The following is a 23,900-nucleotide window of genomic DNA, read 5'->3' on the forward strand; positions in this document are numbered from 1 at the left end:
CGTGAGTTGCCCCTTAGGTTGGGAAGATGGGAGGCAGTCATGCCTGGGATATGATGGTACTCTGATACACACACCACAGACACCACTGACCTCTGAGGAATTGTGCCAAGTCTTCTGGACCCCATGGAAATGTAAAAGGGGTTATATCCATTCATTAAAATGAAACAATAGACATCCATTTCTCAATTTCAAAAAAAAAAAAATAAAGATAAAAAAATCTTTTTTTTTAATGGAAAGACTTTAAGTAAAGTGTCCCAATGATAATGAAATTGTGGTAGGTTTTAAATGTTTGAAACAGGGTCTTATGTATCTGAAGCTGATCTCCAGTTTGCTATGTAGCCAAGGCCTGCACCACTATGCCTGGTTTTATGGGGGACTTCAGGCCCATTAAACAAGCATTCTGCCAAGGGAACTACATCCCCAGCCCCTGTGGTGTGTTTTCATATAAAACTCCATGGAGAGTTATAGGGTGGCACTCTGCTTGCCTCCACACTCTTTGTTCCCAGTCTTTCTCAAAATTCTCACAGCAAAATGCAGCCAGGCTTGCCCACAGTGCCCTGGGCAGCAGTCTATATACACACACGTCTAGTTATTTGTGCCCAAGACATTTCCAGCAGTGTCTCTGAGCTCTGTAATTTTGCAAATGCCTTTTAAAAGTTTTTGGTTATGCACTTCCCAGCTGGGACACAGGTTAAGCAGGCCATGCCCTGATTTACAATTGGGAAAGTGCAGGCAGAGAGAAGGTAATTGATTTGCTCAGGGTCACACAGCATGTCGGGAACAAAGCTGTGGTTAGAGCTCAGAGACCTCAGGATCCAGCCTATTACTGTGGCTTGGGGCGTCTCCCCCTTCTCCACAGCTTGTCATCGTGGATTTCTGGAAGCAGCTCATAGCTTCAGGACAGCCAGGCTTGGGTCCCAAGGTCAGAAGCATGGGGCCCAGTGGCCTTTTCAGCCATGTTTGAAAAGCTGCTCTGACCAGCTGTCAGAAGGACCAGTCCACCCTAGAGAGCTCCCACGCCTGCTGCAGAAACCAGAAGCCAGTTGCTAGGAAGGAAGGCTCACTTCAAAAAAAAATAATAATAATAAGAATCAGTCCGATCTTTCCACCAGCTCTTGGCATAGGTCTTAACAGATATCCTTTCTCTCGCTTATGGCTCTTGCGCTGTTTTCTCTGTAACACCCTTGATGCTGGAAGCCATCGCCATGATGGGAACAGCAGCCGACAGGAGCATCTGCTCCGTGCCAGGTACTCTCTCCCAGGATGAACCTGTTTTGCCACCGCAGAAACCAGGAAGCTAAAGCAATCATCCACGGTTGAACGGAGCTTCGGGCTCAGCCTGACTTCATGTTCTGGAACACTGCAGGCCACACCCACCTGTTGCCCGAGTTTCAGCTTTGGCTGTGCTGAGCACTAAACCTTGTCATAGACTCTCCTTCCACTCGGGGCCTGGGAAGAACCAAAGAGGCCCAGGACACTTCTGCCACCACCTTACTGTGATGAAAGAGGGTTTGCTTATTTGTGATGTAATCCCTGTCCACATCCCTGCTTTTCAGATTAAAAAACATCACCAAATCCAAGGGAGGCATCCCAGGTGTGTGGCCAGTGGAGAGCGTCTCCTAATGCCCCTGTGTGTCCTGACCAAGGGCCTCAATGACATGTGGCTCCCTTGATAAGAGGCCAGGAGTCCCTCCCTCATTCCTTCCACCCACTCACTAGCTATGCATGTAGATTCCTTCCCCTCCCCCTCTGGGGCCCAACAATCTCATCTGTTTTATGGGTATGCGCTTCCTTCCAGGCAAAACCAGGTTTTTGTTTGTTAGGTTTTTTTTTTTTTTTTAAGTTTATTTCTTTATTGTAAAATAAAACATTTTGGTTGTAAAATACTTGGAAGATCCAGAAAAAATGCACAGGAGAAAATACTGTTGCCCATAATCCTCCCTCTCAGACATTCCAAGATAACCATAATATTTTGATGTATTTCTTCTAGCATTTTCCCCATGACTCCATATTTTCAAGGAAATGTATAGCACATATTTATCAAAAATGTTAACAGAGTTGTCACCAGGGGAAGAGAAAGAAGCGATGTCATTTGGCCCTGCCATTTACACTTGGCAGCTTCCACAGCTGTGGCTGGGGTCATATCCCTGTGACTCTACCCATTTGTCTCCCTTAGCGTGGAATCAGGTGTCATAATTGCTAAATGTGGTGGAATTGATTGACCCCCCACACAACTCCATTTGCCATCCAGACGATGAGAAGCCTTGGCCACAGCCCAAGAAGGGGGGCCCTGGAAGAGCAACATTTCTCCAATGAGAGGTAGCTGGGCATTCCCTGGAGAGCTTGCTAAGAGACAGATTCTAACCAGCATCCATACTTCTAAACTCACAGGCCACCGAAAGGTCCCTGCTCCCTGGAGCTCATTTCCAGTGACTCGAAGCTAAGGATTAAACCGGTTTCCTTTCCTTCCACAAATAGGTGTTAAAGTCTTGCAGGGGGGTATGTACTCAGTAGGTGCTGGGGCTGAGTGAGAAGAGGTAACAGTCAAAAGCTAATAGACCCACCCTTCTGGGCCAGCCTCAGGCTCAGCGACTGGGCTCAGGAATGATTTCCTGGCTTCGGCCTCATCCATCAGGGGGGTCTCTGTTTTGACCCACACCTACACAGCTGCCTCTACCTTTCTTACAGACCACATTGCCCCAATATGCTAAAAAGATGGACATCCTTTCTGCTCCCCTTCTTCCTTCAAGGCCTGACTGTAGCATAAACTAGCCTTTGACCTGCCCTGTTGTCTTGCCTGTCTCCTTTCCCTTTATTTAGAAATAATAATAAGTCTCCTCTCTCTTTATTTAGAAATAATAATAATAATAATAATAATAATAATAATAATAATACATAGGACCCTGCTCCGAGCAACTCTAGTAGGCTCTTCCTGAAAGACAGGGAGGACCTGTCCCTTCTCCTTACCCCAAGAGTAGTGCTATTTGCTTGTTCCCCGCCCCCAATGGCGTCCCCTGATATGGGTGTAAATGGCAATGAGCAATAAATACCATTGCCACACTGTTTATAAGTTCTGCACAATGTTGTTTATAGGTGTTCCCACCCCCTTCCTTTATCTTACCCTAAATCCAACCCTATCAAATAGAAACTAATGCCTCCTTCTCCACGCTTCCCCCACCCCCGCCCTGCCCCAAGACAGACAGACAGACAGACAGACAGACACACACACACACACACACACACACACACACACACTTTGCAGAAGGGAAGCCTGAGGGGTCTAAGAAAGGAATGAATGTCCCAACAGAACCCAACTGAAAGGAAAGACTGGGTCTAGAGCCCTAGGTTTGCATACCAGTGCTGCTGTGGTGCCAGTACCTGAAAGGGGTGGGGGTGTGGGGGGGGGGTAGGTATTCCAAGACCTTGCTCTCCGCTGACTCCTCCCATCAGCCTACCTGCTTCCTTGGGGAGCCTTGGCTTTTAAAACACAGCCTATGAAGGACTCTCCTGGAAGGTCACTGCTAGATGCCAGTTGGTTTCTGTGCAAGAAGTGGATGTGGGATCCCTTGAGGGTGGGAGTAAAAAATAAAACAGAAAGATCTCCTTAGCTTTTGGATTTTTAATCAGAAGAACACTCGGGGCTTGGGGGAAAATGATTTCTTCAGGGGGGTATAAATGGGAAGAGATTCTTCCAGTCGGTGACAGCCCGTTCTAATTTATAATTCTGCCTCTGTGTGAAATGCGCAGAGAATCGAGGAGGAAATGAGTAATAATTCACTAAGGTGCTGTCACAGCCAGGAAGCAGGAGGGCCCTCATCCACCGCGCTGCCAAGAAGGCTGAGCCAGAGGAAGGACATGGAGAGCAGTGGGTCTCTCAGAGAGCTCCTCTCCCACACGGAGGTAGAAACCCGCTGCTTCCTCATCGCTCGGCCTGGCGCTGCGGGGTAATAGAGGAATAGCCTCGCCTAGAACAACCCACCAGCTCTCCTGACTGATAACCTGCCCAGATCCATTCTCTAGGGAAGCTGAAGAAAGCGAGTTCTCTTCCCACCCCACCCCCTTTCTGGGGAACCCTGGGAAATACATGGCATAGAAAGCTGATATAAAGGAAGGACCATGGGCCCCCTGCTGCTGAACCTTTAGATGACGTAGAAGCCGCTATAACCTGGATTATTTAAGCAGGATTGCCCAGGTGATGTTACAGGAATGAAATATTCCCACACATCAACTGCTTAAACTGGCATTGCCTGCCCAATGAGCACTGGGGTGGGCGGGGCCTCAGCTCCCTCCACAGGGACCCAGGCTAGCAGAGGCTTACTCAGGAATAAAAAAAGCTCCCTAATCACAACAGCAAAGGAAAGGTTACATAGACTGAAGGTTCACTCTAGGACTCTTCACAGGATAGAGCCATATGAGACACACCCAACTTCCCCTCATCTAACAAATTGTGCAGAACTCGGCACATGGCTTCACTTCACTGTCAGCAAAATGGGGCCGGTAGAAAATTTTGAACAATCTATGTCTGTGCAGACAGGGGGTGCTTGAAAGATTCAAACCAACCCCCCCTCCCAGTTAGTATTCTCTCTGCCACCACCACAGTCTTATCATTGTGTCATCCATTACAGATGTATGTCACTGAGCTGTACATTCATTGTCCTATCTTGGACCATGTTCTTAGTGGACCAGCATGAAGAGTACAGAAATGAGAAACTGACAACATGGGTTCTCGTCCCAGTGGGATGATTCTTGGCTGTATGGATTTGTTTAGAATTTCTGAGTCTCTGCCTTGCCATATACGAGACTGAGCTGTGGAATTACTATTACCATTTCACTTTAAATGAAGGGTCAGAGAATTACTAACCGATATATATACATACACACAAATACACACAAAAAAAAAAACCACAATACAACACAACACACACCGGAAGGGGGCGCTCTTCTCACTGGTGGCCATCACTGATGAGGACAACTTGGTCATCCCTGGCTAATTTTCTTGGTGTTAGCATGCTTTGCCATTAGTTTACTGGTAATGACGGTGCCCCACAATCTCTCCACAGGTAAACTTCCTGCTGGCTTTTACTGTAACTTCGAGGATGGCTTCTGTGGCTGGACCCAAGGTCCACTTTCACCCCATATGCCCCGGTGGCAAGTGAGGACCCTAAAGAATGCCCATTCCCAGGACTACCAAGGTACGACCCTCTCTTTCCTTCTCCCTGGAGTCTACCCTAGTGTCTAGGTGGACAGATAAAAGATGTAGGATCCTGACCCAGCACACGGAGGCATCTCCTCACATGCAGTATTCTGCTCCAAGCTTACCTGAGTGCTCACATCCGATCTCCTCTTCATCCCTTCCTGAGCTCTAGAATTATTGAACATGTCCAAGCTCAACATCACCTTTTATTACTTAGATGTAGAACTTCGATGAGAGATTAGCTGGAAACCAGCAGCAATCATCCCAATAAAACCATTCTTTTATTCAACACTGGGGTCCTACCAAGGGTCAGGCACATAATGCATTGGGAAAGAGAAAGCCGTAGCCACCTTTATGCTTGGAAAGACCGTGGCATAGAGAGGCCTTGTATTAGATGCTTGGGCTGTGCCCTGGGAACCTCGCTTGACAGCTGGGTTACTTCCTGTGGTCCAGGCTCCTCAGCCATATCCTACTCCCACCAACTTCAGCTGACAATAACTGACTTCCCCTTTCTGGAGTCTCTCTTTCTCACCATTATCCCTGCTCAGTGCCAGAAAGACATGACCACCTTCATTGGAAATGGCTGACACCAACTCAGAGACACCAGGTAGAGGGGTTTGAAACAGAGGGTCAGCAAGACCAGCATGGTTCCCCAAATCAGGCTGTGGAGACCCTAGGTCAACCACCAGCTATGATTCCCAGTGACTCCAGTGACTCTGTAGAGACAGGCTCAGGTGCCCCACATCTGGGAAGGATGGGACTGGGGGAGAGGCTCTGTCTCTGTCCCTCATACTCCGTAGTTGCCCTCTCTAGGTGGAACTCCAGACACCCTCACCCAAACCCCCTCCCTTCCCATGCAAACATTATGCATCTTGTGGGTTATTTTAAGAAGTACTACCAGGAATGAAGGGTGTCCAGATCCATCCATTGTGATGGAACCCAGAGACTATGTGGCTCTGAGGGGGTTGGTTGGCTTTGGGCCAGGACACTTTCACAGTGGCCCTGTTATACAGAAGGCTGAGTTACTGGAGCTAGAACGGAGTTCCACAGAGGCCACTTACTGCATGGGAAAGACCCAGGGGCTCCCTATTCTTCTGTGCTCCTTACTTTGTGTTGTTACCACCTTGGCCCCTTATCCGCAGCAGGAACTGAGAAGAACAGGACCCACAGCCAGACAAGTCCCTCATATATTCTCCCACTCTGATAGCTCCCCCTGTGGCATGATAGCAAATAATTACCCAGTCATGGTGGATACATCCCGTAATAAGGCTCCCACCACCTCTCCAGTAGAGGACCTCATAATAGTTCCAAATCCCAGGCCATTTGTTCCCTGGCCCCAAGAAATATCTACCTTTCTATAAATGCTGTTCATGGGTCATGATATTTTCTACACTTGTAAGTTCCCCACCCCACATGGCTGATTGATCTTTGTCCATCTGTCCAACCCCAACTCTTTGGTCTTGAGCTTTTGGGTATCTCTGGTCTGTACTGATAACTCTGCTCTGCAATAACCCACATTCATTACTCTGTAGCAATTCGATACCAAACTTTACTCAGAGATGGAGAACAATAGAAATGAAGGACTAGAGACATGTCATTTTCCTTGTGGACTCCTGAGAAGATGAGAACTCCCATCCCCGTAGCACTGACCATCTTCAAAGTGCTCTTGTGGTGCCTAGAGGGTTAAAGATTTTTCTTCCTTTCACCATGATGATTGGCAGCTCATCATCTCCCAGACTTTCAGGCCAGGAGACACTGAGGAAAGACAAGAAATGAGTCTCCTTGGGAAGAGCACAGGCCACAGGATGACCTGGTCTCTGGAGCAGGGTGGAGAAAATGAAGGTCATGAGACTATCAGAAGCCAAGGGCTGCTGTGGCTACACATGGGTCAGGAGAGTCCAGCTTGCTTCCAGCTGCTCCTGGGTTGAAGCTGATGACCTTGGGAATGTAGACGTGTAGTAGCCAGGTGCATGGCGCTGGGACCTCCTAGGCAGTTTGGAATGAAGGACTTAGCATGAGCCGGGGTCCTTATCCACTGTAGGCAAGAAACCAGCATCCTCAAAGATGCTCTCATTCAGAACCCTGCATGACTCACTCACTGTACCCCTCCGTGCATGGTGCTAATCCGTTTATGACTCTCTTCCTCCCTCCCAGGCCATGCCCTATTGCTCAGCACCACTGATGTCCCCACTTCGGAAAGTGCAGCCGTGACCAGTGTTACATTCCCTGCACCAATGAAGAACTCTCCATGTGAGGCAAGTGTCTGGATTCCTCTAGGTTCCTGACTTCTCCTCCCTTCCCTCGGTCACTTCCAGGTGATTCAAAACAGATTAAGAAAGTAGCGCCTGGATATCTGGGAAGACAGAAGAACTGCTTCCACCAAGTTTTATGCATGTTCCACCCACCCCCATGGTGCAGACCCATCAGCAGAGAGTCTCACCTTAAATGCCTGTCCATACTTAGCTGCACCACACTTTTTGCAGCAAGACCTTGCTTTAAGCACACCCAGAAAAAATATTTCTTATAATAGGCCCAACAGGGAAGAGTAATAGGAATTACAAGTCTTTCTTTAAAAATCTTGTTTGAAAATGTCAAGTTCTTATAATACATTTTGAACACTGGAAAGCACCAAAAAAAAATTATTTACGTAATTTCACAAAGACATCAATGGCATTCGGTAAGGTACAACAAAGCCACTACCCAATTGAGTCCTGAAGCTGTTGTCTCTTGGGTGTGAGGCCTTCAGGTCTGATGACATGTTCTTTATTTTATTTGTCATAGTCTCCAGGGGCCAAGAAATTCACGTAAGACTCCCCCATACATACAATAGCACAGTGTACTCTCCATCAAGGACCAGAATCTCAGACAGGTTCCACACTGACTTACTGTACCATTTGTCTGGGCAGCTCACTGACCTCCTAGTTATCACTTTCCTTACCTGGAGAGTGGAGATGTTATGATCTTTATCTAGGCTAGCCCACATCATAGATGAGGATTGAACAGCATAACACATGCAAGAGGGAGCAAAGAGGGTGCTATGGTCATAGTGTTACCACAATGCCTAGCAACCTGTGTAAACACAAGGAGCCTGGGCTAAGAAGAAGGTTTCTGTCAGACATGGCACACAGAAGACAGGCCATACCTGGGGATGTTTGCACACCCCATGGCTCCTACACTTCATCTTGCACACAACAAAAAGCCAGCCCAGAGCTTAGATCCAACCAATCCTCTTTTTGTGGAAGTCCACAGAAGAAACTGCTGTCTGACTTTGTCTTAGCTACGTACCCTCTAGGAAAGGTGTTTGCTCTCATGTTGTCAATATTCTAAAACTAACCAGGTTGCATCTCTTTCAACTGGTTTTTTTAAAAAGTCCCAGGAAGGAAGGCTTTAGGCAGCAAGATGACACAAGACTCCCTTTGCTAAGGGCCCAAATTCAAACCCTCCAAGAGCCTTGTCAAACAAAAACTCATTCATCAAACAAAGAACAAAAGAGGGATACCATGATTTTTTAATCAAATGAATGGTTAAATTAAAGCAGAGACACCCCCGCCCCTTCTCAAGCAAACACGTATTTGTAGCTGCCTGGCTTCACAACTGTGCATGGGACACATCTTTCTTACCCTCTCTGTCCATGTCATCATCTCATCAGGCTTTGGGTGTATCTCTCAGCCACCTTAACTTCTTTTTGAAAGAAGTCTGGGCAGAAATAAGTAGATCCATTAAAAATAAATTGTATTGGAGAAACGGTGGTACCTGGTGCAGATGGTGGAATTATGCCATCACTGTTGATATGCCTCAGAGCAGGTACATAGAGGGGAAGGCTTCTTGGGAGGAAACCTGAGTGAAGACAGATGGTTGGCCCACCTGAGAGGACAGGAGGCTCCTAAGGAGCATTTGGTCTTTAAATTTATTCTTCGCTGGGTTTAATATGAGCCTAATTTCAGAGGGAGAAATGTCAAAGCAAAGCGATATTTTCCTAATATTCTGTCACTTCTGTGATAACCTTTGAGTTGATCAATAGCTGAGACAGGTTTCCCTGACTTTCTTTTTCCTCCAGTTGGTTTTGCTCTAGGCTGTTTCTGTTATTTCCTGCCCTTTTCCAGCACTTTGCTGAGCAGGCACCATGGAAGGAAAGGAGTGGATCCCCACCCCCACATGCACATCATTCATGTTTGTGTATGTTTATACGGCCATGACTTCACAGTCCATCATAGTGTGAACCACATCGATCATCTATGGTTGATGATCAGTGTTAAGAGCAATGCATTGTTGTTGTTGTTGTTGTTGTTGCGGGGTGGGGTGGTGGCTGCGGGATGACAAATAACCAAAAAAGAAATGTGTGTGTCCAGGTTTATAACCTCTGCCACTCACTCCACCCCAATCCTCAAAGCAGAAGGTAGAAAGTAGACTTTGCTCTTACAGGGTAACGGAGCTCCAATAGCAGGGACACCAGTGAATGTTAGATTGCTTTGCTCTTCCAGGGTAACGGAGCTCCAATTCAGGGACACCAGTGAATGTTAGATTGCTGTGCAAGACCATGAGGTTGACTCAGATCTTTGAACCTCACAACTCTTAAAAAGGCTTCCCTAGAGGCCGGGTGGTGGTGGTGCATGCCTTTAATCCCAGCACTTGGGAGACAGAGGCAGGCAGATCTCTGTGAGTTCATGGCCACGTTGGTCTCCAGAGAGAGTTCCAGGAAAGGCGCAAAGCCTGTCTCGAAACATCAAAAAAAAAAAAAAAGAAAGAAAGAAAGAAAGAAAGAAAAAAGAAAAAGGCTTCCCTAGATTAAGAGGGCTAAATGTGGGCTGGAGAGATGGCTCAGTGGTTGGGAGCATTGGCTGTTCTTCCAGAGGACCCAGGTTCAGTTCCCAGCACCCACATGGCAGCTCACAACCCTTTGTAATTGCAGTTCCAGGGGATCTGACACCCTCACACAGACATACATGCCATATATGCAGGCAAAACACCAATGCACACAAAATAAAAAATAAAGAGGGCTAAATGCTAGATAGAGGTATGGGGGTGTCTCCAATGAGGGACAGATCTGTAGGGACTGAGAGCCTGGTTGATCTGAACTTTAGGACTGATGCCTAGTGTAGAGTACCTTCTCTACAGACACCCCACATCCATGAGTGAATTCTCACAGAGCTGTAATTCTGCCTCTTCAATTTCCATCCTTGATGATGTAGTGCTGACACGGGATCTTGGAGGGTTTTTTGTTTTGTTTTGGTTTTGGTTTTGGTTGTTGTTGTTGTTTTGGCTGTTGATGTGCCTGCCAATGACAGACAAAATCCATCCTGACTGCATGCAGAGCCTCCCCCAATACCTTCCACCCCAAGCAGGGTAATACATCTGGCCATTTAGGAACCTGAGTCAGAAAAGAAGTTAGAAATGGCAGAGCAGACACAGAGGTGGAGGAGGCAGGGGGGCTGGAAGAGCATATAGAACTAGGTCAGATACCCGCCAACAATGAAGACATGGCCAGCATGGGCCTTGTGCCAATCCAACTTCTAGAGCTTCCCAGAAGCCTCCCAGCTCCCATGCCCTCCCTCTGGCTACCTGCAGCCACCACTCCCCGTAGGCACCACCTCCTCCTGCTCTTTGCACAGTTGCACATAAAGTGTGAATATTTTAAGACCCCTGCCTAGCCCAGCCGCAAACAGAGAGAGCATTGTGGCCTTTTCCGGTTCCCCTTCTCTGCCACGAGCTATTCTCTGCAGGAAACTAGGGAGCCACTTACAATATATTCTGATTTTTATTTTATTTTTATTTTTATTTCACCGAGCTCCAGTTCAAATAATTAAAGCTGCCACAGGGGAGGGAAGCCTTGCCGTGGCTTTCATGTGCTGGCATGCTGTCAGGCCTTCTCCAGTCTGACTTGGCTTTGAGACATTCTGGTGCGGCTAGCATTGTAGCTGCTGCTAGCAGAGAGGACAGGACAGGAGACGGGCAGGGGCTGTCCCACCCCTCCCCCGCCTTTCACACATCCTGGAAGTCTGACTATCTCAACAAGCCCTATGCGGTTTGAAATTCTGTTGTATTGGAATAGCCTGCCTGTGACTAGAATATTTTAAGCCATGTTCTCAGGCCAGAAGAAGGCCCGGGGCAGGAGAGAGTAGGTTTCTCGCATTCCTTTCCGCCCTCAAACATGGGAACAGTTTTTCCTTTATGGGCTGCAGGAATATGAAAGACCCTGGAAGATGGATGTGATGCACCAGTTGGTTTTTTTGTTTGTTTTTGTTTTTTGTTTTCTGTTTTTTGTTTTTGTTTTTGTTTTTTTGAGGGTTAGTTCCCAACTGCTTGTTTTCTGATCTCATCAGAACTGCCATTCTGTCCTTACATCCATGTACATGTGAGCATGTGTGGGTCCATGCATACACACAGTGGTATCCTGGAATATATCCAGACCTTTCCACCATGAGATCAGCCCAAGGCATGAAAAAAAAATTAATAAGAATAACTTTAACTCACTACTAGGGCAGCTGAGCTCAAGCAGAAGGTCAACTGTGGGGTTCTGCCATGTCCACGTGGGCTCTCTGCCCTAGAGGAAAGGAGCCGCACATTCTGTGTTGTTTAGACTAGCAAATGTGACCTGGACAGATATGGGAGAGAAGACTGATTCCCTCTGCCATTTTTCAAGCCCTGCCTACACCCCACTGAGAAAAGATAGCCTATGGTGACAGTCCCATAGAAGCTGTGGGACTCTCCCATCAATTGCTCTCTGGTTTAGATTTTTAAAGACTTTTCTGGTGACCATGCATGGAGTAATAGCCTTTCCCTCACCAGCATCTCAGTATGAGAATCAGCAGTGTTGACTGGACTCATTCAGAGCTGCCCCCATGTCCTCCTGAGCAGGCAGGCAAGGAAACATGGGGCTATCTGTATGCCCAAGTTTTCAGTTAATGACAAAATCTATGGAAAGGCAAGAAAAAAGGAGAGGATACCAAAGATAAAGAGGCTTGAAGTCAGGGGAGAACCTAAAACAGTGGAGCTCTGCTTTGGCAGCCCCTGCCCAAACAGGGTAGGGCCAGGGCAATGTGCAGGAAGAGCCAAGGGCTGATAAAGCCCACTTCGGAGAGCAGATTCTATACACATCCATGTCAGGGTCTTCTCCACCCATGGTCTAGGTTAGGGTACATGCTGGGTTTCCCTAGAGAGGAGAAAGCCTATGTTGGCAAGGCAGGAAAGAAATATACAACAACCCCAAAGCAAGAAATATGTCAAGACCAAAGCCAGACCTCCTGACTCTGAATGTCATGCTGCCCTGTGGGACGGATGACCCCTTCTTAGCTTAGAGGGAGCTGATATGAGCCACCATATGCCTGGCATCCCACTTGCCTATTCAGAGCTCCACCATCCACCAGAGAGGGATTCTCACTTGTGGAGACAGAAGGAATACCACTCCATTTGTAACCAGGACATTGCAGCTCCCTCATGGGATTCATATGCTTTTTGTTCCTTGTATGTGCCCTGTTCTTAGCCTTACGTGTCTAGCCAGTGCCAGCTGATGGGAAGAAGAACAGAGGCTGCAAGGCCTCCTGGACTTGATCCTGAATGAGGTGGTCATCTCCAGAGCCAGTACAGCTCCCACAGAGAGGAAAGCTCAGCCCTCCTTCCTCCTCTGCTCACCCATTCTCCCCTGGGTTACATGCCAGTACAGCAGGGTCAACCTGAGCCCAGCCTCTGCTCTTGCATGGCCAAGCAGGGCAGCACAAACATGCTATGGTCAAGGGAGAACTCCTCTTGGTAAGCAATTAGGGACTAGCACTGTCTAGAAGGGACTCCAGGGTAACATCCTTCCCTCCCTGCAAGTACAGGTCCTTTCAGTCTGGTATTAGAGGACCAAGATACCCATCAGGCAGCGCTCCTGGGAGTATCCAGCCACATCTTATCTGATGCTCAGAAGTCTCTACAGTGGCAGTTGCATCTCTACAGATGCAGTTCTTCATCTCAGGATAAAGCTATTCCACTGCCAGGCTTCACTCAGTCTTTGCCTCAATTAGGAGCAAGCCCACTGGTCCAGCCAGGGGTTGTTTTTGCACTCACTTTGATGCTTTCTGCCTATGCAGTATCTTTGGGGAAAAACCATTTGGAAAATACCTTCCTCCTGCCCTGGGACCAGGGGCAGGAGCTCATGCTGGATATATGGCATCCATCTGGATTGTCCATTCTCTATCCAGGAGAACATGATTTGGAGCTCAGCAGCAAGCATAAGGCCTCTCTGGCTCCTACAGGGGAATGCAGTCATCTGGAACAAGTCAGGGCAGCATGGGAGTTTTGTGTAGCTGCCTTCTCTTTCCCCATAGCCCCACAGTCATGCTGTCTCCTGTACCCAGAGGAATCCAGCTAGGTATGGGTAGAGTAGCCAGGGATGGAGACACTAATCTCAGAAAGCTTTTAATGGTGCCTGGGCAAATGCTTCTTTGCTTTAGGGAGGTGGGAGAGGAGCCTAGAGTGATGTTGGAGGCACTTTGCAAATGGCTTTTCTGAAGGCCCATGGTGTATGTCTAGGATACAGAGCCATCCTGTAGGTTCCCAATAGCAACGATCCCATACAACGATAAAGGCATTGCTACAGTAAGAATCCACTGCACATCAGGGAGAGCAGAGCTGCTTCCTCTGCCTTACACTGGCCCTGGGAATAAATGAATGTCCTCTGTTCTACAGATGAGGGGGAAGGAGGGGGGCTATGGGCTTGACCTCTTAGACCACAGACGTCTAGTGAGAGTGTGGAGCCAGTGGGCAGCAAAACAGGGATGCTGTGGTTTGGAGAATCAACGGTCTTGAGCCAACACTGACTCTAACCCTCACAGCAGACCTAGGACTCTCTGGAGTGCTTGTTTCATAGGAAAGTTAAGAGAAATTTGCTTTCAATGGGAAGGGTTCCAGGCTTTGGGTTTCTATGCGTCACTCATCTGCATTACCCTAAAAGCAAGTCAGACGTCTTAATTAGAGCCTTCAGAGCCCCTCATTCTTTGTACCTTAAAAGAAACCCTCCCTCAGCCAGGTCCAGGGGAAGGGACTCTTAGCGTATGTACAGTTAGCTCGGAATGTGTTTCTACAACATTGGTCCCCTGACACAGCTGGCTCATGTGCTCAGCATTTTACTTCATCACCTCAGTGTCAGGACAGACTGGTGAAGCGGTGTCAACCCCCATTTGCGGATGCAGAAACTGGGCCTTCAAGAGTTGAATGTCTTGCCCAAGGTCAATCTGCTGCCAAGTGGCCTAAACCAGATCGGTCCAAAGCCAAATCTCTAAACACTCCAAGGTCATTGACATCAATGTAGGTCATGTGAGTTGAAATCCCATTGCTACTTCACCGAGGACCCATCTGACCTCCATCTGACCTCCGTCTGACCTCTACAAAGTCACACTTCCAAATTGGGGATAAAAATACCTGTTTTACTTGCTGTGTGAGACTGTTGCTACCATCAGACGGAAACTCCAAAGCTCTGGAATCTTCACAGTCCTTAATGAATGGCAGCAATTATTGCTCTTAGCCCTCTTCTTGTGCTCAGGTGCAAGAAAAATCACTGTGGAAACACGTCGTGTGTTCTCCTCCTCTCAGGCAATCCGCAATGTGTAGGCAGGTTGCAAGAATTGTGTTACTAGCCATAGTGTCAGGACAGCATGCTCAATAAACCCACTTTATCAATAATTAATTAATTAATTAATGGCACAGCCCCGCAAGGAGAGGGGCTATCGAAAAGGCCTTTTTGTGTGTCTCAGAGATCCGACAAATAAGGGTCTATTGAGACTTGTGAGCCAAAGTAATTCTTACCTCAGCACATAGAGCTAAGAAACTGGAGAGCAGCATTCTGTCACGCCCCTCGTTGTGATGTGGTGAGCTCTGCCAGGATACACGCTAATTGGCTAAAGTAATCAACAGCTATTACAATTACATTCGGACAGAATTAATCTAATACCTTTGAGCCATCCAAACTTAATCTCTCCCCCCATTACATGATGAAATTGAGGCATAAGAAGAATTACTATCCAAGGCCCAGGGGTGTGGGTGAAAATTTCCTTGGCCCATAGCAGACTTGGGTCCAATTCAAAAGCAGTGTCAATCACAGATGTTCATAGTTCCCCATAGTGAATCTGGTCTCCATGTGGCCCATCTCCAGAGGACCAGTCTGGTTGAACACACAATCTCCCTAACTGCCTAGGGGATATATGCACACACTTCCTGGAGCCCACGGTCTTCCCAGTAGCTGCCCTTGAAGGTTGTTGAAACGTTACCTACACTCAACCCTCCTCCCTAGAGGAGGTTTACAAATCCATCCCCTGGCATTGTCTCTAACATTCACAGGGAAACTGAGGCATGGAGGAGGCTGTTGGCCAGAAATCCCACCATTGTGTTCTTGAAGAAAAGATTGTCTTCTTTCTATAAGAATGGAAAGAGAATTCTCTAAAGAATCTAGGAGGAAGGAAAGTCCAAATCTTCAGTACGACTCTTTCATTGCACCCTATTCTGTATGAGCATGTGCATGTGTGTATTATACCACTAACATGGATTTCCTACCTGCCCTCTCTAGCGCAGGAGAATGAACCCCACATTTACCAAATATCTTTGCTAAGCCGGGCAAGGGGCTCACAGATCTGATTAAACCCCTGTAGGAAGAGTGCCACTGACTGACCCCACCCTTAAAGACACTGAGGCTGAGATGGTCTATGATAAGTAAAAGACAGACCTCTGTTTCTGATCCAGAGTCCCTGCTCTGCCACCTCCTCCCTTTCAGTTCCTAGCTCTCACGGGCCCCTCGCAAAGCCCACAGCTCAGCGGAGAGCACTGACCCTTCCTGAGGTGGGTCAAGATAACCTCAGTTCCTACTTCTCCTTTGGACTCCTCCCTCTGCCTTTCTAAGTAGAGCATTTGTTTTTTCTGATGATAAGGTTTTCTGTGCTCCCAATGGAGTGTGAATAAGGCAAATGAAATTGCCCACACTTCCTTCCATATGAGGAAACAAAGACCTGGGCACAGAGGCCATTAAAGGTTTATATAAATTTGGGAGCTTCTCTCTTTGCTTATTCTTGATGCTAATGTAGCAATAATGTTCTTCAGAAGCTTGATTCTAATAGTTGTATACCATAAGTTAATTTTATAGTTTTTGTTCTAGTTATCAAACTTTGTAGATGTTCACTTAAAAAAAAAAAGAAGAAATAAAAATCCTAAAAGAAAATCAAATATTGTCAGGCAGCAGTGGTGCACGCCTTTAATCCCAGCACTCGGGAGGCAGAGGCAGGCAGATCTCTGTGAGTTCGAGGCCATCCTGGGTTATAGAGTGAAATCCAGGACAGGCACCAAAACTACACAGAGAAATGCTGTCTCAGAGAGAGAGAGAGAGAGAGAGAGAGAGAGAGAGAGAGAGAGAGAGAGAGAGAGAGAGAGAGAGAAGGAAGGAAAGAAGAAAAGAAGGAAAGGAAGAAAGGAAGAGAAGAAGGAAGGAAGGAAGGAAGGAAGGAAGGAAGGAAGGAAGGAAGGAAGGAAGAAAGAAAGAAAGAGAAACGACCTGTGACTTCATAGCCTTACCACCCAGGGATCCCAGGTTATTGTGTTTTATGAGCAATCTACATGTTTTTACAAAGTGACATATGAATGTCCCTGGCTGGCGTGGTCTCTGACAATGTTTTCAGAAAGATTCTGATCTTTATGTCTCCTAAGTGACCAGACACCCAACATTTCTTAAGAGTCTAGAATTGCAGGGGCTTGCCAACATCTAATTTTATTTGCCTGCTATCAAAAAAAAAAAAAAAAATCTGCATCTGGCCAGCCTCTTGCTGTTTTGGGTTGATTTTTCATTAGGCTATTTATAGCTAGAGAGTTGGTGTTTATTTTCTCCAGGTGAATTAGAAGATGGAGAACAGAAAACATTGGATTTTTGCTGTGAGTCAATATTCTCAGCTCCAGTTAATGAGATGCCACACTGAAATCAAGGAACTCTTAAAATTATAAGTTCAAACCCAGAATCACTTCTGGTACCTTAGGTCAGAGAAGAGCCTTGAGCGCCGTGTTAACTTGCTTTCCTCACTTCTGTGACAGAAAAAAAAAAAAAAGTTAAGGGAGGGAGAATTTATTATAGCCTGCAGTGTCAGGGTGAGAAAGGTGTAGAGACATTTGTAATGATAGGAGGGGCTTTGTCATTGACAGTGGCGGGTGGGAGTCGGGGAATGAAGCGTCTTGCTCATGTCTCTGTGCCTCAGGAAGAAGCCCAGGCCAGAGGCAGAGCCAACCTGGAACCCTCAAGGCCAGCCTCTACTGCCCTACCTCTGCCAGCTACACCCTACGCCTCTAGTTTCCCAGACAGCACCACCATCCGGAGCCCTAGAGTTCAAACACATGAGCCTGTGAGAGACAATTCACACTCAAACCCGACAGCCTGCGCCCAGGGCATTTGTGGGGTGCCCCTGATAACAACGCCAAGCTTGGCCAGCTAGACTCTGTCACGTGACCTCTGATGCCGGAAACGTCTGGGATACCCGTTCACGCACCAGTCAAGCTCCTCTTTGCCCACCTTTGTCTAGTCAGATGTGTTCCCCTCTGCTTTTACAAAATACACAGTGGAGCGTCCATCCTTGATTTTGGCTCTAATAGTGGGCACTCCCATTGCCCTGCGGTAATTTGAAAAACTATAAAAAAATCCCCTCCCCGAGTATTTCCTACATTTGCGGGGGAGGGCGTGGGAGGGCTGCAAATAGCCTGAACAATATTTGCTGTCATTGAATCTTTCGGCCTAAATTCTACGCCGATTTTTTTTTCTTATGAGTTCAAGAGATTGTTCTGAAACAGACATGGGGTCTGCATAGCAAACTCGGGGTGCATTCTAGACATAAAATTGCAGTAATTACCTCTGGAGGAGGAAAGGGCCATAGAGAAATAATAGCATTAGGCCCAGCCACAATGCTGCGCCTGCTTTACATACAGGACTTTAATTAATAAAATGACAAACACTGGTACCACATAATTGGAAAGTCTATCAGGCCCCACCGAGAAGCAAGGAAAAAGAGCCCTTGTAAAAGGACCAGCTGGAGCCAGGAGATATAATTGCTGGTGGCATGGTCCTAGTGTGTCTCTATCACTTGTCTAACCTGCTGTCTGCATGCAAAAGAGTGTATTAGTCAGAAGCTGCCATTTATAACCTCCATCTATTAGGAAACATCCAGAAGGATTAAAATACTACATTGTTACAGGCTTAAGCAAGTGTTATTTTTTTTATAATTTTAGATTTGTGTAAGATTCTGCATGCTTGTGTAAATACATACACATATACCACTAATTGGCTGGCAGGGACATTGGTAACTCATGGCTTAAAATCCACTATCTCCCTAATTCCTCCAATCTGAGAGTCCTCAGATAAGATCTTGTTGAAATATGGATTTCAGTTCAGCTGAGCCAGGTTAGGATGGGAGCGCCGCCCATCCCGTCCCTGTGCCCCCCACTGCCCTTGTATTTAGTAGAAAGTTCCCAGGGGATGCCAATATCACTGATCTGAGGACCATGATTCATGAAGCAAGGATCTGAACCTCTTCAGAGTAAGTGCCTCACACTTCAAGGATTGCTGTGACATGCTACATACAGGTGCAGCATTGTGTGGTAGAAAGGACAGACACAGGCAGTGTGGAGTCCTGATTGGCAGCATCTCTGTTTAGTGTCCATGGGTGACTGACGTCATCTCTCTATACCACCCCAGATTCTTCTTCTGGAAAACGAGTGCATGGTAGCAGAACTTCTGTTGCCATGGCAGATGACAATATAAAGGACAGAGGATTCTTTTTGGCTCAGCATGTCAGTGGTCTAGTTTGTGAGCTATCACTACTGCATGTTGATCCATGGCAAGATGTGAACAGCATGGAGGAAGGGTATGGAAGACAGCTGTTCACCCTGTGGCTGCCAGGAAGCAAAGAGGAGAAATTGGAAGGGTCTAGGACATGATACACCTTTCAAGGCACACCCCCAGTGACCCACTTTCCAGCCAGGCCCCACCTCCTCCTTCCTCTCATCTCCCAATGATGCCATCACACATGAATAATCCATTCAAGAAGTCAATGCTCCTATTAAATCGCCCCCAGAGGTTATGTCTACTACCTGAGAACCAAGCCTTCAATCCATGAGCTTGTTGTGGGGGGAGGGGACATTTCACATTCAAACCATGACAGGCTATAATAATACCTCCATGAGTGGGGGCTATAGGTATAAAAATTAGACAACATGTGGGAAAGTGCCCAATGTTGCTTTCTGGCATTCAAAGTCGATTAGAAAATGACTGCATACCCTGTAGGCCACTCAGATAGGAATGAGTATTAAGACTGAATACCAAGAGTGGTTTGTGCCTGTTATGGGCACTGGGAACTTGCTGTCAAGACCGAGCTGGGTACACTTGGCCTGGAGAATCTTCATCAAGTGACATGCAAAGGGTTCTTTAGAGCTGGATATGGGAAATGAAGATCATTAGGAAGAAGCAGATTTTAAACTCTAGTGGTTTTAGGCACAGCAACTAAATGGGATTCACAGTAGTGTTGACAGAAGTCCTCCAGTTCCTAGCAATGAGAAGTTAGTTGGTGGGCTGAGAAGATCACGCAGTTGGTAGAATATTTATTTGTCTTACATACCTGAGGACCTGAGTTTGACCCGCAGAACCCCTGTGTGGTGGCCTGCACTTGTAATCCCCTCCATGAGGTTTGGAGACAGGCAGAGATTCCTGTAGGTCACTGGCTAGCCAGTGAATTCCAGACCAGAGAGAAGCTCTGTCTGGAAACAAAACAAAAAGAAAAAAAATAAAAGCAAGGACTGCACTTAGTAAACAACACTAGAGGCTGTACACTAGCCCCCACATGCACCCTCACTTGTGCACACATGTGCACCTGTACATGCACAAACGTATGCACACACATGCACAAAAAAGAAGATGGTAAAAACCTTGGTCTGCAGGTCTAAGACGAGAAAATTCTGGCTCAGGTTCATTCTGCTCTTCCTCAGCCCTAGGAACTCTCACTGCCTGAGATGTCCTCAGTCTCCCCTGGGATGCCATGTGGCACCCCAAGAAGAGGTTCTGTCCTCCCCACATTTGTGAGAGCCACGTCACTCTGCTTTCGTAACTGTGGACACACTTCAAGCCATTTCTTGGTGATGGAGAATTGCTTCTAACACCAAGTTCAAGATGAAAATGCACCCCCTCATTGAGAGAGCTAGGCTACTTCCTGCATTAACTGAGTAATTACTTCTCCACAGTGGTCTCACTTCAGAATCACCCAGAGTGACTCCCCAGAACCTTCCAAGACTTCTTAACCAAGACTCTCTGTGGAGACCCACAGAGGTTTCCTAGTGAGAATTTACTCAGGGTCTAAGAATCTGAGCTTGCTTTACCCAGCAGGGTTGCGTAAGGGGATAATTGGACCACAGGCATGGTTACCAGGTGTTTGGAAGGGTCTACACTTGGCTGTGTGGTGTGCTTTGATCTAGCAAGGGGGAGGTCGTGTGCCCCGCCCCTTGGCATTGCTATAAAAAGTCCTTTTGAATAATCGGAAAAGGCCGTTGGGTATTGACTCAGATCCTCCCGAAGCTATCCTGTGTTTCTGTCTTTCTCCTCTTCACTATCTTTCTTTCTAATGTTTTCTTATCCCTCTCTTCTCCTCATAAGAACCCTTGAAAAGGTGGGAGCTGGCCTCCCACAACTCTTCAGTGGAACCCAGACAGCGGCAGTTTGGAAAACTCCATAGGTGTTTCTACTTTGCAGCCCAGGTGGAAAAACCACTGATCTCATGTGTGGTGCATGGCATCACATTCGCTCTCTCACTCAGTCTCCATAACAACCTTTGAAGCTAGGCAGGGAAAGTACAGCTCTGATCACAAGGAAGTGGGGGCTCAGAGGAGGTGAGTGAGAAGCTTGAGGTCGCACAGTTAATGTGCCTCAGACTCTTAGTTCATCCATAGTCCTCACGCCAGGAAACTAGAGTGGTTTGAAGAGCCCCAAGAGAGTCAGTGCTGACACAAAGGGCAGTTGCTTCTAGTGCATTCTGGAAAGGTAGTAAATGAGTCATAGAAACACCAGAGGCTGCCCTCTTGGTTACTCAGTACCTTTCTGCAGACTGTGATTCCATAGGTTTGTGCACAGCCCAGAGGTTCTGCCTTTCCAACAAGTCCCCAGGTTCACACTGCCTCTCCTGGGGTGAGGATCAGACTCAGAAGAAAAAACAACAACAAAGATTGGCTCAGAGCCTGAACCTGGAGGCTACTGGGGGACAAGTGCCACTAAGAAGTAGGCCTACAGAAGGAAGGCAGGTTCTGCAGTGCTGCATTTTGAAGGAGCACATCTCTCAGATCAAGGACTATTGAATGGTGCCAAACACATTTACTAATGGTTTCCTGGCTGCCACTTTTCAGTCTTAGTCTAAGCTTGCTTTCTCTGTTTCTAAAAACCAGACACTACTGCAGTGTATGTCTAAGATTTCATATTAACTCTAGATGTGTTTTCTGTTATAAATATAAGTGGTACCCTTATGTTTTAATTCTCTCTACACATCGCTCTGAAGAGCTGGGACAAATGGCTCTGGTGGCTGAAGTCTTGGGAATGCCAAGGTCTTACACTGTCTTGTATCTCTTATATGGACTATCGAGCGGCTCCACAGCACACTCAGTTAGTTACACTGTTTTAAATCTAACTTGGGAGTTATAACCCAATAGGAAGTGTTGCATAGAATGAACCACAGTACGTATGTGTGAATGTGTAGATGATCATCTCAGAGATTGATGACAGGAAGGAGCTTTATGCACCTCCTCGGGGGTCTGAGAATGCTTTAAGCCTCTCTCTCTCTCCCTCTCTCTCCCTCCCTCTCTTTCCCTCCCTCCCTCTCTCCCTCTCCCTCTCTCTCTCCCTCTCTCCCTCTCTCCCTCCCTCTCTCCCTCCTTCCCTCCCTCTCTCCCTCTCCCTCTCTCCCTCTCCCTCTCCCTCCCTCTCTCCCCCTCCCCCTCCCCTTCTCCCTCTCCCCCTCCCTCCCCCCTGTCTCCTCTCTCTTGGGTCCTTTCTCACTCCTCTGTGCTCTTTAGCTTGTCTCTCTCTTCCCCTCCCCAACCCTGATTATACTAAAACCTATTGCTGGAAGATGGAGAAACCTCCTGGGCATCTATCTCGGTCACATCCACGTGACGCAGCCTGGGTGTTCCATTAGTATTCACTGAATAGCGAGCATGTTGATTTCCTTAGATCATGAAGGACCATGGCTGCCTTGATGGGTTTTTTCCCCCCAATGGAGAATAAGAAACCATTGAAAGCTGTTGCGCTGAGTCAGAGATGACAGGCAGCCAAAGTGTGGCCGAGGTTCACACGAGGTTTCAGAGGGGACAGAGAGAGGAAGGGGTGCTTTGGGAGCCATGGATGTAGTTCAGAGACTGAGTTCTAAAGGCAGCAGTGCGTCTTCTGTTGTTTGAATAATGAAGAAGCGAAGATAGAAGCCAGTTGGGAAAAGATTGAAGCATGAATGGGAAGGTAGCTCAGTGGTACTGTGCTGGCCTGGTATGTACAAGGCTTCAGGTTCCATCCCTAACATAAAAGAGAATAAAAAGGACATGTCATTTACCTCCCTATTACTAGATATGTGACCATCTAAGCGGGGGTGCAGACATGGGCTGCAAGCCAGAAGAACCACAAGAATCAAATAGATTTTTTTTTTCCTGGAATGGGTAAGAACTGACCCTTTGTGGACAAAAGATGGACGCAGAGAGATTGGAGATGATAGACAAAGATGAGTTGAAAGGACAGGGCCTAGAAGGAAGGGCGAGTGGCACTGTCCTCTTCAAATTGCAAGGCAGCTGCCAGGGAGAGCTTGAGAGAAAAAAAAAGGCTGGGGCTGGCAGAGAAGCGGCTCTTCAAACCAGGAGAATCCAAGAACCGCAGCTAGTGAGGACTCAGGGAGTTCAGGATACACTTTGCCCTTCTCTCTTCAGCAACCCTTTCCATTCAGAACCTGAGCAGGGGGGCGCTGGGGCGGGGGTAGTTCTTTTATGTTTTAGCTGTTGTTTGTCGATTCTCTCTACCAGACACAACCTCTATTGTTTCGGACCTCAGTCCATAGCATGCGCTGCCTCTCAACAGGACTGCATTTAAACTCTTCTTAGATGATTAGTTACAATTCCCTTTTCAAACATCTAGGGAATGGTGCCATGGAAACCTCTCATAAGAACACAACGAAAACATACGGTTGCAGCTTCCTCTTGGCAAAGCAGCATCCTCATTTGGGGAGATAACTATATTAAGAGATCATGGCATATAGATGTATGTGTGTGTGTGTGTGTGTGTGTGAGAGAGAGAGAGAGAGAGAGAGAGAGAGAGAGAGACTCTCACCTACCCAATCATGAAGTCTCCAGTTAGCAAACATGTGATCTGACACTGTCAAAATAAGACCTGTAATTATTTGAAGCTATACACAAATCTATCATGCCTAAATTGAAAGAAATTGAATGGGGGGGGGGAATCACCCATATTAGGTTACATAGTGAGTTGAGTCCATGGACAGAAATCTTCAAGTGTGCTTGAGGTCGCTCCCTGGATAACCCCACTGCTCCACTGCAGAGGTAGAACCATGTGAAATAGGGGGTGATGTCATCAGCCTCAGTAAGGCTTCAGAATTGCTCACTGGTAGTCCTGGCTCAGATCCATGAACTTCAACGAAAGCCTTTTGGGCAGCAGTGAGCAAGAACAGGCCGTGGG

At 47.1% G+C, this 23,900-nt stretch overlaps 1 protein-coding gene across 1 annotated transcript in view; it reads left to right on the plus strand.

The window, feature by feature from the left end:
* Positions 1–23,900, plus strand: part of Alk (ALK receptor tyrosine kinase) — a 700,596-nt gene that overhangs the window by 583,944 nt on the left and 92,752 nt on the right. The window contains exons 7-8 of the mRNA XM_036170695.1: positions 5,061–5,192; positions 7,349–7,449. Of these exons, the coding sequence (XP_036026588.1) occupies positions 5,061–5,192; positions 7,349–7,449 (233 nt within the window). The remainder of the gene's footprint in view (positions 1–5,060; positions 5,193–7,348; positions 7,450–23,900) is intronic.

This window comes from Onychomys torridus, chromosome 21, assembly GCF_903995425.1.
Source record: "Onychomys torridus chromosome 21, mOncTor1.1, whole genome shotgun sequence".
Taxonomy (NCBI): domain Eukaryota; kingdom Metazoa; phylum Chordata; class Mammalia; order Rodentia; family Cricetidae; genus Onychomys; species Onychomys torridus.